This window comes from Sardina pilchardus, chromosome 8 (genome assembly GCF_963854185.1).
Source record: "Sardina pilchardus chromosome 8, fSarPil1.1, whole genome shotgun sequence".
Taxonomy (NCBI): domain Eukaryota; kingdom Metazoa; phylum Chordata; class Actinopteri; order Clupeiformes; family Clupeidae; genus Sardina; species Sardina pilchardus.
In genome coordinates, this window is record NC_085001.1 from 452,501 (window position 1) to 467,500 (window position 15,000).

At 45.6% G+C, this 15,000-nt stretch overlaps 1 protein-coding gene across 1 annotated transcript in view; it reads left to right on the forward strand.

The window, feature by feature from the left end:
- Nucleotides 1-12,022, forward strand: part of slc7a4 (solute carrier family 7 member 4) — a 14,722-nt gene extending 2,700 nt beyond the window's left edge. Inside the window, exons 2-4 of the mRNA XM_062542255.1 lie at nt 2,981-3,834; nt 6,559-6,667; nt 8,968-12,022. Of these exons, the coding sequence (XP_062398239.1) occupies nt 2,981-3,834; nt 6,559-6,667; nt 8,968-9,200 (1,196 nt within the window). The 3' untranslated portion in view covers nt 9,201-12,022. The remainder of the gene's footprint in view (nt 1-2,980; nt 3,835-6,558; nt 6,668-8,967) is intronic.
- The last annotated feature ends 2,978 nt before the right edge of the window (nt 12,023-15,000 follow it).

The following is a 15,000-nucleotide window of genomic DNA, read 5'->3' on the forward strand; positions in this document are numbered from 1 at the left end:
GTAATGTGCTCAGTTCTTTTTGTTTTTGTGAGAACCCTAGCTGCTGCATTTTGAATCATCTGAAGCTGTTTGATAGTCTTTTTAGGAAGGCCTGTGAAAAGCCCATTGCAGTAATCAACCCTGCTAGAGATAAATGCATGAATGAGTTTTTCTAAGTCATGTTTTGACATTAGCCCTCTCAGTTTGGCAATATTTTTGAGGTGATAAAAAGCTGATTTAGTTATCATTTTCATGTGACTGTTGAAATTTAGATCACTGTCGATTAATACACCGAGATTTTTAACAGTATCCTTTGCTTTCAATCCTTTTGTTTCAAGGAGAGTGGCAACCTTAATCCTTTCCTCCTTTTTACCAAATATAATTGCTTCAGTTTTTTCTTTGTTCAGCTGAAGAAAATTTTGAGCCATCCAAGTGTTGATTTGTTCTATACACTGACATAGAGATTCAAGGGGACCAAAGTCTTTTGGTGACAGAGCTAAGTAAATTTGTGTGTCATCTGCATAGCTATGATATGAAATCAAATTATTTTGGATGATTTGTCCAAGTGGGAGCATATAGAGGTTGAATAATAGTGGCCCCAAGATCGACCCCTGGGGAACACCACAGGTCGGGGATGTTGGTGTTGAGGTACAGTTGCCGATGGCAACAAAGAAGCTCCTTTCTTGTAGATATGATTTGAGCCAGTTTAGAACTATGCCTGTAAATCCAACCCAGTGTTCTAGTCTGTGTAGTAAAATATTGTGATCAACAGTGTCAAATGCTGCGCTAAGGTCCAGTAGCACTAGGACTGATGTTTTACCAGAATCTGTGTTGAGACGTATGTCATTGAAAACCTTAATGAGAGCTGTTTCAGTGCTGTGATTTGCCCGAAAACCAGACTGAAAGTAATCAAAATACCCATTTGATGTTAGGAAGGTGGTTAGTTGATTAAAGACTACTTTTTCAATAATTTTGCCAATAAAAGGTAGATTGGATATGGGCCTGTAATTGTTTAAAATGGAGGCATCCAGGTTATTCTTCTTGAGCAGTGGCTTTACAACAGCTGTTTTTAGTGACTTAGGAAAAGTGCCAGACAGCAGTGATGTATTTACAATGTGAAGGACATCTGAGGCTATAAGGTGAAAAACAGTTTTGAAGAAATTTGTAGGCAGGGTGTCTAAGACACACGTGGAGGAGCTGAGAATCTGTACTGTTTTTTCAAGTGTTTCATAGTCTATCAAATTGAACTCTGACATCAAGTTAAGTTTCCCTCTATTTGTAGCTGGAAGTTCCGGGTGTTGAATGAGTAATTTAGCAGATATATTGAGTCTGATTTTGTCAATTTTACCTTTAAAAAAACATGAAAACTCATTGCATTTATTAGTTGAGAGAAGTTCGGGCACTAATTGTGAGGGAGGATTTGTTAACTTTTCGACAGTGGAAAATAAAACACGAGTGTTATTTGAACTCCTACTGATGATGTTAGAAAAGAAAGACTGTCTTGCTTTGCACATTTCAAAGTTATATGTGCGGAGCATGTCTTTATGGATGTCATAGTGGATCTGAAGTTTGTATTTACGCCATTTTCTTTCAGTCTTCCTACACTCTCTTTTTAGGAGTTTAACCGCTGGATTTTGCTTCCATGGTGCTTTCTGTTTGTCCTTAACTTTCTTGGATTTTAAGGGAGCAATGCCATCCATAATGTTTGCCATTTTTGCATTAAAGTGATCCAATAAGTCTTCTACTGAGTCTGACAAATTACTTGATGTCTGTGAGAGTGCTTGCTCAAAAAGAACACTTGTCTTATCATTTATGATTCTCCTTTTTACCAACATAGATCTGTTCTGACTGTGTGGGGACATAGACACATCAAAGAACACGCAGAAATGATCAGATAACGCCAGGTCTTTAACAGCTGTGGAGACATTGAGACCCTTTGTGATAACGAGGTCGAGTGTATGGCCTTGAGAGTGTGTTGGCTCCTGTATATGCTGTGTTAGGGAGAAAGTGTCGATTAGTGCAATGAATTCCTTGGCATAATTGTTTTCAGGATTATCCACATGTAGGTTTAGATCCCCTGATATAATAAGACAGTCAAACTCTATGCAAATGACTGATAGCAGTTCACCAAACTCTTCAAGAAAGACTTTAGCTGAATGTTTTGGAGGCCTGTAAATAGTCAGTAGTAAAATCTGAGGAGAAGACTTAATGCTTGCACACAGATATTCAAATGAAGTAAATTCACCAAATGATGACTGATTGCACTGAAAGGATGCCTTGAAAATTGTAGCTATCCCCCCTCCTCTTTTATTTGCTCTGGTAGCACTCAAAAAACTGAAATTTGGTGGAGCAGATTCGATGAGGGTAGCAGCACTGTTTGCTTGGTCTAACCATGTCTCAGTTAAGAGTAAAAAATCAAGGTTGTATGTGCAAATAAGATCATTAATTAAGAATGATTTGTTTGAAAGAGATCTGATGTTTAGGAGAGCTAGTTTTGCTGTAAGAGTTGGAATCTCAAGTTAGTCCCACTCCCAGTATGTACTGTAAGGCACACACACACACACACACACACACACACACATACACGCACACATTCAGGGCATTGTGTGTGCTTGAGTTAGTTTCTGAAAGCATGTCCGGAAACTGGTCACTCATAAGAAAAGTGTATTTGCATTGTGTGTGTGTGTGTGTGTGTGTGTGTGTGTGTGTGTGTGTGTGTGTGTGTGTGTGTGTGTGTGTTAAGTATGCATTACTCTATTTGTACCTGTGTGTGTGTTTCTCAGAACCATAAAAAGACTTTCAGTCTAAGTAATCATTAACCAGGAAACACTGTAACCATATAGAACCCACTGTAACTTTGATCAGAAATAGCATGATGTGTTTGATTGTATGTATGAAATGTGTTTGATTGTATATGTATGAGATGTGTTTGATTGTATGTGTATGAAATGTATGAAATGTGTTTATTGACTTTAATCAAATCCCTCTCCTCCCCATGTAGCCATGAACACGGTGTTGCTTAGCAACCTGTTCTCTCTGCCGCGCATCGTGTACGCCATGGCGGAGGACGGTCTGTTCTTCTCGGTGTTCGCGCGGGTCAACCCGGTGACCAAGGTGCCGGTGGTGGCCATCCTGGTGTTCGGGGCGCTGATGGCGCTGATGGCGCTGCTGTTTGACCTGGAGGCGCTCGTGCAGTTCCTGTCCATCGGCACGCTGCTCGCGTACACCTTCGTGGCCGCCAGCGTCATCGTGCTGCGCTTCCAGCCCGAGAGGAAGCCGGCGCCGGACGGAGGAGGACAGAAGACCGACGCCTCGTCCACCCCCCCCACCACCGCCACCGCCTCCGCCACGCCCTCCCCCGGGGTCGTCGCCGCGCCGACCGCCCCCACCCCCTCCGCCCCGCCCCCACCCCCACCCCCCCCGAGGCCTGCGGACGAGACGCTGACGCTGACCACGCCGGACGGCGGCGAGCCGAAGGAGTACGAGTCCTTCTCAGACAAGCTGCAGCTGGTGCAGCGCGAGCGCAGCGATGACGTGGGCACGGACGGAGCGGACGGGGCGGGGGGGTACGGGGGGGCATACGGGCGCTCCACGGGGCAGCTGCGGGCGTGCTGGGACCCCTGGCTGGGCGGAGCGCTGGGGGGGTTTGGGGCGGGAGAGGTCGTGACCCTGGCGGTGGCCGTGCTGATGGTCAGCGCCGTGTCGCTGTGCTCTGTGCTGGCGTTCGGGTTCAGCGCGCTACACCTGCCCAGCTGGAGCTACGGCCTGCTCGTCACCACCTTCACCTCCACCTTCATACTCAGCCTAGTGCTCATATGGGCCCACCAGCAGAGCCCAGCACTCAACACCTTCCAGGTACACACACACACACACACACACACACACACACACACACACACACACACACACACACCTCCACCTTCATACTCAGCCTAGTGCTCATATGGGCCCACCAGCAGAGCCCAGCACTCAACACCTTCCAGGTACACACACACACACACACACACACACACACACACACCTCCACCTTCATACTCAGCCTAGTGCTCATATGGGCCCACCAGCAGAGCCCAGCACTCAACACCTTCCAGGTACACACACACACACACACACACACACACACACACACCTCCACCTTCATACTCAGCCTAGTGCTCATATGGGCCCACCAGCAGAGCCCAGCCCTCAACACCTTCCAGGTACACACACACACACACACACACACACACACACACACACACACACACACACACACCTCCACCTTCATACTCAGCCTAGCGCTCATATGGGCCCACCAGCAGAGCCCAGCCCTCAACACCTTCCAGGTACACACACACACACACACACACACACACACACACAGAGAAAGAGAGAGAGAGAGAGAGAGAGAGAAGGATGACATGCAGAAACACACACAGAGAGAGAGAGAGAGAGAGAGAGAGAGAAGGATGACATGCAGAAACACACACACTCACAGAGAGAGAGAGAGGGATGACATGCAGAAACACACACACACAGAGAGAGAGAGAGAGAGAGAGAAGGATGACATGCAGAAACACACACACACACACACACACAGAAGGATGACATGCAGAAACATGCAGAAACACACACACACACACAGAGAGAGAGAGAGAATCCCTTGGGGATCAATAAAGTATCAATAAAGTATCTATCTATCTATCTATCTATCTATCTATGCAGAAACACACACACACACACACACACAGCGAGAGAAAGAGAGAGAGAAGGATGACATGCAGAAACACACACACACACACACACACACACACACACACACACAGAAGGATGACATGCAGAAACACACACTCTTATGTAACATCCTGCCATCTGCTCTGTTCAGTGCAGCAAGTGTCACCTGGTCAGTGCAGTCGCTTCCAACTGATCTCTTGCGTTGAGGTGTCTTGTGTTGGCCTACACACACACACACACACACACACACACACACACACACACACACACACACACACACACACACACACACACACACACACACACACACACACACACACACACAGAGTCGTTTCCAACTGATCTCTTGTGTTGAGGTGTCTTGCGTTGGCCTTGTGTTGATAGATGATGATTCATTTCATGTGAAATATGCTGCTCCATCACCAGGAGTCTCACTTCCTTACACATGGGAACACCCAGGCTAGACATTTCAGCTAACGGAAATAGAACCATGCCAATCTCTAGGTATGGTGAAGCTAACAGGCTAACTGAAATAGAACCATGCCAATCTCTAGGTATGGTGAAGCTAACAGGCTAACTGCAATAGAACCAGCTAACAGGCTAACTGAAATAGAACCATGCCAATCTCTAGGTATGGTGAAGCTAACAGGCTAACTGCAATAGAACCAGCTAACAGGCTAACTGAAAAAGAACCATGCCAATCTCTAGTTATGCTGAAGGGTGTGTGATGATGTGGGTTCACCATGCCAATCTCTAGTTATGCTGAAGGGCATGTGATGATGTGGGGCTATTTTAATGCCAATCTCTAGGTATGGTGAAGGATATGTGATGATGTGGGTACACCATGCCAATCTCTAGTTATGCTGAAGGGCATGTGATGATGTGGGTACACCATGCCAATCTCTAGTTATGCTGAAGGGCATGTGATGATGTGGGTACACCATGCCAATCTCTAGCTATGGTGAAGGGTATGTGATGATGTGGGTACACCATGCCAATCTCTAGGTATGGTGAAGGGTGTGTGATGATGTGGGGTACACCATGCCAATCTCTAGGTATGGTGAAGGGTGTGTGATGATGTGGGGCTATTTTAATGCCAATCTCTAGGTATGGTGAAGGGTGTGTGATGACGTGGGTACAACATGCCAATCTCTAGTTATGCTGAAGGGCATGTGATGATGTGGGGCTATTTTAATGCCAATCTCTAGGTATGGTGAAGGGTATGTGATGATGTGGGTACACCATGCCAATCTCTAGTTATGATGAAGGGTGTGTGATGATGTGGGTACACCATGCCAATCTCTAGTTATGGTGAAGGGTGTGTCATGATGTGGGGTACACCATGCCAATCTCTAGGTATGGTGAAGGGTGTGTGATGATGTGGGTACAACATGCCAATCTCTAGGTATGGTGAAGGGTGTGTGATGATGTGGGTACACCATGCCAATCTCTAGTTATGATGAAGGGTGTGTGATGATGTGGGTACACCATGCCAATCTCTAGTTATGGTGAAGGGTGTGTCATGATGTGGGGTACACCATGCCAATCTCTAGGTATGGTGAAGGGTGTGTGATGATGTGGGTACAACATGCCAATCTCTAGGTATGGTGAAGGGTGTGTGATGATGTGGGGTACAACATGCCAATCTCTAGTTATGCTGAAGGGTATGTGATGATGTGGGTACACCATGCCAATCTCTAGGGATGGTGAAGGGCATGTAACGGTAAACCACCATAAAAATGTTGACGATAACAGTTACCTCCCTGGTCAGGTTTCTCTGGTTCCGTTTGTTTATATCTATGTGTGTGTGTGTGTGTGTGTGTGTGTGTGTGTGTGTGTGTGTGTGTGTGTTCTCTCTCTGGTCAGGTTCCTATGGTTCCGTTTGTTCCGGGTCTCAGTATCCTGATGAACGTGTTCCTCATGCTCAAACTCAGCCCTCTCACCTGGATACGCTTCACTGTGTGGCTCGCTGCAGGTGTGTACACACACATACACATACACACACACACACACACCTGGATACGCTTCACTGTGTGGCTTGCCACAGGTACTGCGCACACACACACACACACACACACACACACACACACACACACCTGGATACGCTTCACTGTGTGGCTCGCCGCAGGTGTGTACACACACACACACACACACACACACACACACACCCTGTGTTCTTACCTCACGTTCCCCTGCGTTCCTAACCCACTTTGGTAAATGATTGGCGGTATTTGATCAAGAAATAGATTAATGTGAGAGGGATCGGCCATGCAGTGTCTATTAAGAGGCTTAGTCAGCATGTCGTAATAAGACACTGCAATATCTTCAAATCTGGTAAAGTAATTTCAATATCTTCAAATGTGGTAGGCAGTAATGTCAACATGTTACACTGCCCCTGTGCACGTGTGTTAGTGAATGGGGAAAGAGAGATCTTCATGAGAGAGTAGGCCTGTGAATTAAATTAAATCAGTTTTCGCCATGTTTTAGGCTTCGGATCACGGTCGCGGTAGCGCATGAAACTTTAGAGTGCTAACTTTTGGTGAATTTTAGAGAACTATACCAACGCGAGTAGACATAGAAGAGTAGAAATGTAATGAAATAAACACCTAAATGTGTAGATCAGACTGTGTTGTAGTAGTGTGACAGAATACATGCTAAGCTAGCAAACTAGCACAAAATCTCAACATTGACCAGTGCATTAAAAAACAATGTTTCACCTGCCGCGTCTGCCTTAAAAATCTATCCATTTTATGGCTAGCCAACTTACTAAACAGCTGAGCACTGGCATTGTTACCAACACCGACAGATTATGCTATGGTGTTTCATACTAGCCAATCAGAAAGACTAGCATTAAAAGTATAATGTTCAGATATGCAACACATTATTGTAATGCTATTTTATAACAATACTCACAATAATAGGAATGCTTTATGCTTTTACAATTTTTTTCCCCCCCAAGTCTGCTGGTGTATTTCAGCTATAGGGAGCCTAAGTGACGCGCATCTACTTCCGGTCCATTGGACCTAAATCGCAAAAAATTATGAACGGGAGTCGATGGAGAGATAACTATTATTTTTTGGTCCCGTTCGAATTGTACTGTGCATTTCACATATGATGTGTGTGAATCTAAAAGATAACTTTTCACATCAATAAAGTACTATTATTCAATAGACTTATTATGTTAGTTTTGTGCGAATCCGCCCAGTGGACTGCATCTCTCGTCTCAAACGATGTACGTCACCAACTTAATGAAACGAGAGGCTCGCTACTTAGTTAGCTGTTATGCTAGTTAGCGGTTACATCTTGCTGCCAACTAATAAGGACCACAATGGAAACAAGCCTTTGGGCTTTATTGTGTTTTTTTATATCCTTTTGAACACATTATATTGTTCAATAAAGAATCAATCAATCAATCAATCAAATATGTCACTTAACAGTAGTTTATGTACAGTCTATGGACGAATACAACTTATTTGGAGTGTTTAACGGTCTGACTCATGGTATTTTCACCGGCAAGGGGGAAAGCTCAAATAAGACCTGGTGCCGGTGGCTGTGAAGTGGGCTAACGTCACTAACGCGACTGATGTGTTTGTAGTCGTTGGAATTAAGATCTTTCACAATGTTGTAATTCACTAGTTACGAAATAAACTGCAAATGTCTTCGCATGAAAATTTGTCTTTAAAATTAACAAACATCATATGTGTAATTCATGGCACAAGACGATCGGGACCAAAAAATAATTTATCTTTCTCCATAGACTATCATTCATTATTTTTCCGATCTAATAGGTCCAGTGGACCGACCGGACGGGGCGGAGACTTAGGCTCCCTATGGGACGTTGAGTAACAGTATGTCCCTCCCCCTTCTCTCTCCAGGTCTGCAGGTGTATTTCGGCTACGGGATGTGGCACAGTAAGGAGGGGCGTATCTTAATAACAGTATGTCTCCCCCTGCAGGGCTGCTGGTGTATTTCGGCTACGGGATGTGGCACAGTAAGGATGGGCGTATCTTAATAACAGTATGTCTCCCCCTACAGGGCTGCTGGTGTATTTCAGCTACGGGATGTGGCACAGTAAGGAGGGGCGTATCTTAATAACAGTATGTCTCCCCCTGCAGGGCTGCTGGTGTATTTCGGTTACGGCATGTGGCACAGCAAGGAGGGGCGTATCTCAATAACAGTATGTCTCCCCCTTCAGGGCTGCTGGTGTATTTCGGTTACGGCATGTGGCACAGCAAGGAGGGGCGTATCGTAATAACAGTATGTCTCCCCCTGCAGGGCTGCTGGTGTATTTCGGCTACGGCATGTGGCACAGCAAGGAGGGGCTTCGTGAGCAGCAGGAGGGGCTGGATGTGGCGGCGCGGTACGTCGTGCTGCCCAGCGGAAGCCTCGTGGAGACCGTCCAGTCCGTCCAGCCAGAGGGCCAGGAGCACACACACACACACGGACACACGGACACGGACTCGGACTCCACACTCGCCCACAACGATCACACACACACCCACAGATGAGATGGGGATGGGTGTGTGTGTGGTGCAGGACTGGAAGCAAGGAGCCCTGCTGTACCTGTTGCCTGTTTGTTCAAATTGTTATTTTGTTCTTTTGTATTTCTCTCACACACACACTCTCTCTCTCTCACACACACACACACACACACTCTCTCTCTCTCTGTGTGTGTGTGTGTGTTTCTCACTCTTGATTGTCTTTATTTCCTGGTGCGTTGTCCTTTATGGCAGTTCTGGTTTGGTTTACCAAGAGAGCGGAGGCCTTTTGTGGGTGAAACGGAACACACAGAGAAGGACAAGTTGCCATGTTGGGAAGGACTTTGTAGTGGCCATGTTGGGAAGGTCCATTTGTAGTGGCCATGTTGGGAAGGTCCATTTGTAGTGGCCATGTTGGGAAGGTCCAAAAGCACAGCACTTTCCACACTCCTGTTCTTCTATATGCGTGTGTGTGTGCATGCATGTGTGTACTGTGTGTGTGTGTGTGTGTGTGTGTGTGTGTGTGTGTGTGTGTGTGTGTGCGTGAGTCCTGTGTTCTCCTCTCCCTGTCTGTGCAGGGTGCTTCGCCTCCATCAACAGTCTCATGTGAGCTGGAGTGTGAACAGGCCCCATGATAGACTGTGTGCTTCTTCTCTCTCTCTTTCTCTCTCTCTCTCTCTCATGATATACTGCCTGCTTGTTCTCTCTCTCTCTCTCTCTCTCTCTCTCTGTTTCTTTCTGTTAGCTCTGAGTGTTGTATGTAGTTAAACAGGTGTGTGTGTGTGTGTGTGCGTGCGTTTGTGTGTACTCTGTCAACAAACACTGTCTAGTTGCGGATGTTTCTGTTTGCTCTGCATGGTGTACCCTGGGCTCTTAAAGGGGTTGGGCCTGAGGCTGCTTCATGGCCACTCCCACAGACTGCTGTCACTTCCTGTAGCCGTGTCACGTCAATGATGTCAGCTGCTTCCATGGCTACGCTTCCTATAGAGTACTGCAGTGTTGTTGATGTTGCCATGGCTACGCTTCCTATAGAATGCTACAGTGTTGTTGACATTGTCATGGCTACGCTTCCTGTAGAATGCTACAGTGCTGTTGACGTTGCTGCTGCTGTGTGTTTATTCCTCTAAGTAGCTTCCAATCCATACTGTGTGTGTGTGTGTTTGGGAGTTTGGGAGTTTGGGGGTGGTGAGGGTGGTGGTGGTCTCATGGAAGTTAAACCAGTAGACATTACAGGGTTTAATCTATTTTACACACAGAGGAGGGTTCAATGGATGTCAATGGGCGCATAGTGATGATGTCATCATACGTGTCCCCACTGTTGTTCACTGTTGGCTGTAGAGCTAATTCGTTACCAACAGACAGAAGCTAGCTAGCTGGATGTGACTGCATGACAATAGCGTTGCACACAGCATTCCGTTATTAAAGGCGCTCTAAGCGATGTTGGGTGACGTCACTTCTGTTGGCTCGCTACTCCCTCCCCCTGGAACAGTTAGTTATGTTTTCATGGTCCAGGTTGGACCAAGTTGTTGCTGTTTGCGGAGCCTGGGCTGTCCACACAGGCCACATTATGTACAGTGTTCAGGACACAGGCAGCTAGCGGATGCTGAGGTGGTGGTTTGTTGTGTTTAAGCTTAGAAACATCGCTGAGAGCCCCTTTAAGTATCTCTGTCCAGGTGTGTGATGCTCATCTCATCTTCACTTCCTGCCAGATCCTCCCATAACGTCATGTCACGTCATCCCAGCTCAGTGATGGAGCAGCAGCATGAGGGTTAGGTCACATGACGTGTTGGGTCACATGACACGTGTGTTCTAGTTAGATTAGCCGTTCTGAAGCTAGCGCTTTCAGCATCAGCTGTTGTGGGTGTTGAGATGTGGACAGTTCCAATGTCGTGTGTCTCAATCCTCTCAGGCTACACTATAGTGGCCAACTGAGATTCACTCTGTTGAGCTAGCCGATAGTGTCCTGACTGATTCACTCCTCTGACTGATTCACTCTGCTGAGCTAGCCTACAGTAGGCGCATTCAAGATGGCTGCGCAGCACAAAAACTGCAAGAGGTCATTTGGAGTTGAACTTGAACGCGCCTAGTGTCCTGACTGATTCACTCTTCTGACTGATTCACTCTTCTGACTGATTCACTCTGCTGCTTGATTCACTCTGCTGAGCTAGCCTACAACTGTCCTGACTGATTCACTCTGTTGAGCTAGCCTACAACTGTGCTGACTGAGCCCACACGTTCATCTCACATGCAAAGATATGATATGTAATCAACAGTCATTGTCATTTCATCTGTGGGAAAAATGCAGTTTTACATTACACACCGATGTAAGCACATAAGACATGAATGCATACACACACACACACACACACACAGTACAGATTACAAGAAATGAGAAATCCACACACTGTGGCCTGATGATGGTCTGTTGAGATTGAGACGTTGCCTTTTTAGAGTAGATAAAGTCTTTCTTGGAGCCTATATCCAGCCAGACCATCTTCCTTCTCTCTCTGATATGTCATATCCTGTCTGTAGAGCATCTTCCTTCTCTCTCTGATATGTCATATCCTGTCTGTAGAGCATCTTCTGTCTCTCCCTGATATGTCATATCCTGTCTGTAGAGCATCTTCTGTCTCTCTCTGATATGGTTTGTCTTGCACCTGGAGAAACATATTTGGATGTGCACACCCGTGTCCATGAATTAGCCCACCCACCCAACATCATGGTCATTCATTATCTGTCAGACTTTACACCTCAGTGTTCTTGTTAGTAGCTATCTTGTTTAATGTTCATTTATGATTACTTTTGATCACTCTGTGGCTATTTATAATAAATATACGATTTATTCATATTTATTTACCGTTAATATCTCTGTGTTATTTATTTAATGCCTTTATTTCATCTATGGTATATCATGTTTTATAGTTAGCTTCAAATATCAGATATCAAACCTTACCTTGCACCATACACCCCCCCCCCCCCCATCTCCCCCCCATCATATGACCTGGTGTGTGTGTGGAAGCTCGAGCTCCTCTTGTGATGAGGTGCCTTGAGATGGCCGCTCCCACGGACAGATTACAACACACTCGTCTAGATCACACAGTTTCTCTCGAGTTTCTTCTTATCACAATCTCATTCATCACCACCTCTTCACTAACTCACTTCTTAAGACTCACTCCCCCCCCCACACACACACAAACACACACACATACTCACTTCTTAAGACACACACGACGCCTCCCACCAACCACTGTGTCCCTAATCACAGTTACAGCACTGGTGTGTGTGTGTCCCTAATCACAGTTACAGCAGAGCTGGTGTGTGTGTGTCCCTAATCACAGTTACAGCAGCGCTGGTGTGTGTGTGTGTGTGTCCCTAATCACAGTTACAGCAGAGCTAGTGTGTGTGTGTGTGTGTCCCTAATCACAGTTACAGCAGCGCTGGTGTGTGTGTGTGTGTCCCTAATCACAGTTACAGCAGAGCTAGTGTGTGTGTGTCCCTAATCACAGTTACAGCGGCGCTGGTGTGTGTGTGTCCCTAATCACAGTTACAGCAGAGCTGGTGTGTGTGCAACACCGTCTTGCCTTCACTGAAGTGGAGGTGTGTGTCTTGTTTCATATAAAGTATCAGAACACACTGACGTGCGACAACTTGTAGTTTATTCATATAACTGACATATAAATGAAGCAAGCTGGTAAGCGTGTCTGCTCGTCATTCACTATATCCACACACTGAGCATGCGTGTCTTACACAAATGAAGTGTATTGATTGGCCAACATAAAAGGCATTAGGCTACTTAATGAGATTCTATCTTAAACTCCTATGATATTCTACGTGAATATTACATCTCCCTTCTTATAGAAGTGTAAGGCTCTAATACAGACATATGCACTGGTTCACTGGCATAACTGCAGTGTGGTACTTGCAAAGTAACTGCTCTAGTGTCCTATTATATTCTATGTGAATATTACAGTGCGTGCTAAAACCGCGACATTAGATCATGTTCTGCTCTCACTGTGATGCGATCATGTTCTACTCTCATTGTGATGCGATCATGTTCTACTCTCATTGTGATGCGATCATGTTCTACTCTAACTGTGATGCGATCAGACTGATGCTGGTGTCCCGGTGATTGTTGCCATGGACATGGTGCAGGACTAGGAGACAATCCGGCTAGACGATGGCCCCATCACACACACGCACACACACACGCACACACACACACACACACACACACACACACACACACACACACACACACACACACACACACACACACACACACACACACACACACACACACACACACCATATTCAGTGGTGTCAAAGCCCATTCCACACACTCACACAGCATCCTGACGCAGCCGCTGGTAATCCCATGAGAATTACAGAGTCCGCGCTGAAGCACAGATTGACCTAGATTATGTTGTCTCTCATACACACGCGCACACACACACACACACACACACTTGCCAGCTCACATCTGTGTAACAGCAGAGTGCATGATCTTATTCTCTTCAAAAGCATATCATCACCCCCTTCCTCTCTCTCCCTTTACGAATGTTGGGGTCACTCGAATTCACAGGCCCCTTGCAGTTAACTCCAGGGGTGAAACGAATGGGTTCATGAATACACACTTAGACCATCTTCCTCTTATACACACACACACACACACACACACATGCACACTTACACTATCTTCCTCTCATACACATACACATGCACACTTACACTATCGTCCTCTCATACACACACACACATGCACACTTACACTATCTTCCTCTCATACACATACACATGCACACTTACACTATCGTCCTCTCATACACACACACACATGCACACTTACACTATCTTCCTCTCATACACATGCACACTTACACTATCGTCCTCTCATACACACACACGCACACACACACATGCACACTTACACTATCTTCCTCTAATACACACACACACACTTAGACCACACTCATATGCAGACTGAATCCATCTCTTCCTCCCTGCGCTCAATCATAGACAATAACACTCATCTCAGCTGCATAGACATTATAGACCCATATCAGCAGACACTATATACTCATATCAGCAGACACTATAGACCCATATCAGCAGACACTACAGTATAGACCCATCTCAGCAGACACTATAGACCCATATAGACATTATAGACCCATATCAGCAGACACTATAGACTCATCTCAGCTGCATAGACACTATAGACCCATATAGACATTATAGACTCATATCAGCAGACACTATAGACCCATATCAGCAGACACTATAGACCCATATCAGCAGACACTATAGACCCATATCAGCAGACACTACAGTATAGACTCATATCAGCAGACACTATAGACTCATATCAGCAGACACTATATCAGCAGACACTATAGACCCATATCAGCAGACACTATAGACTCATATCAGCAGACACTATAGACTCATATCAGCAGCATAGACATTATAGACTCATATCAGCAGACACTATAGACTCATATCAGCAGACACTATAGACCCATATCAGCAGACACTATAGACCCATATAGACCCATATCAGCAGACACTATAGACTCATATCAGCAGACACTATAGACTCATATCAGCAGACACTATAGACCCATATCAGCAGACACTATAGACTCATATCAGCAGACACTACAGTATAGACTCATATCAGCAGACACTATAGACCCATATCAGCAGACACTATAGACTCATATCAGCAGACACTATAGACTCATATCAGCAGCATAGATATTATAGACCCATATCAGCAGACACTATAGACTCATATCAGCAGACACTATAGACCCATATCAGCAGACAC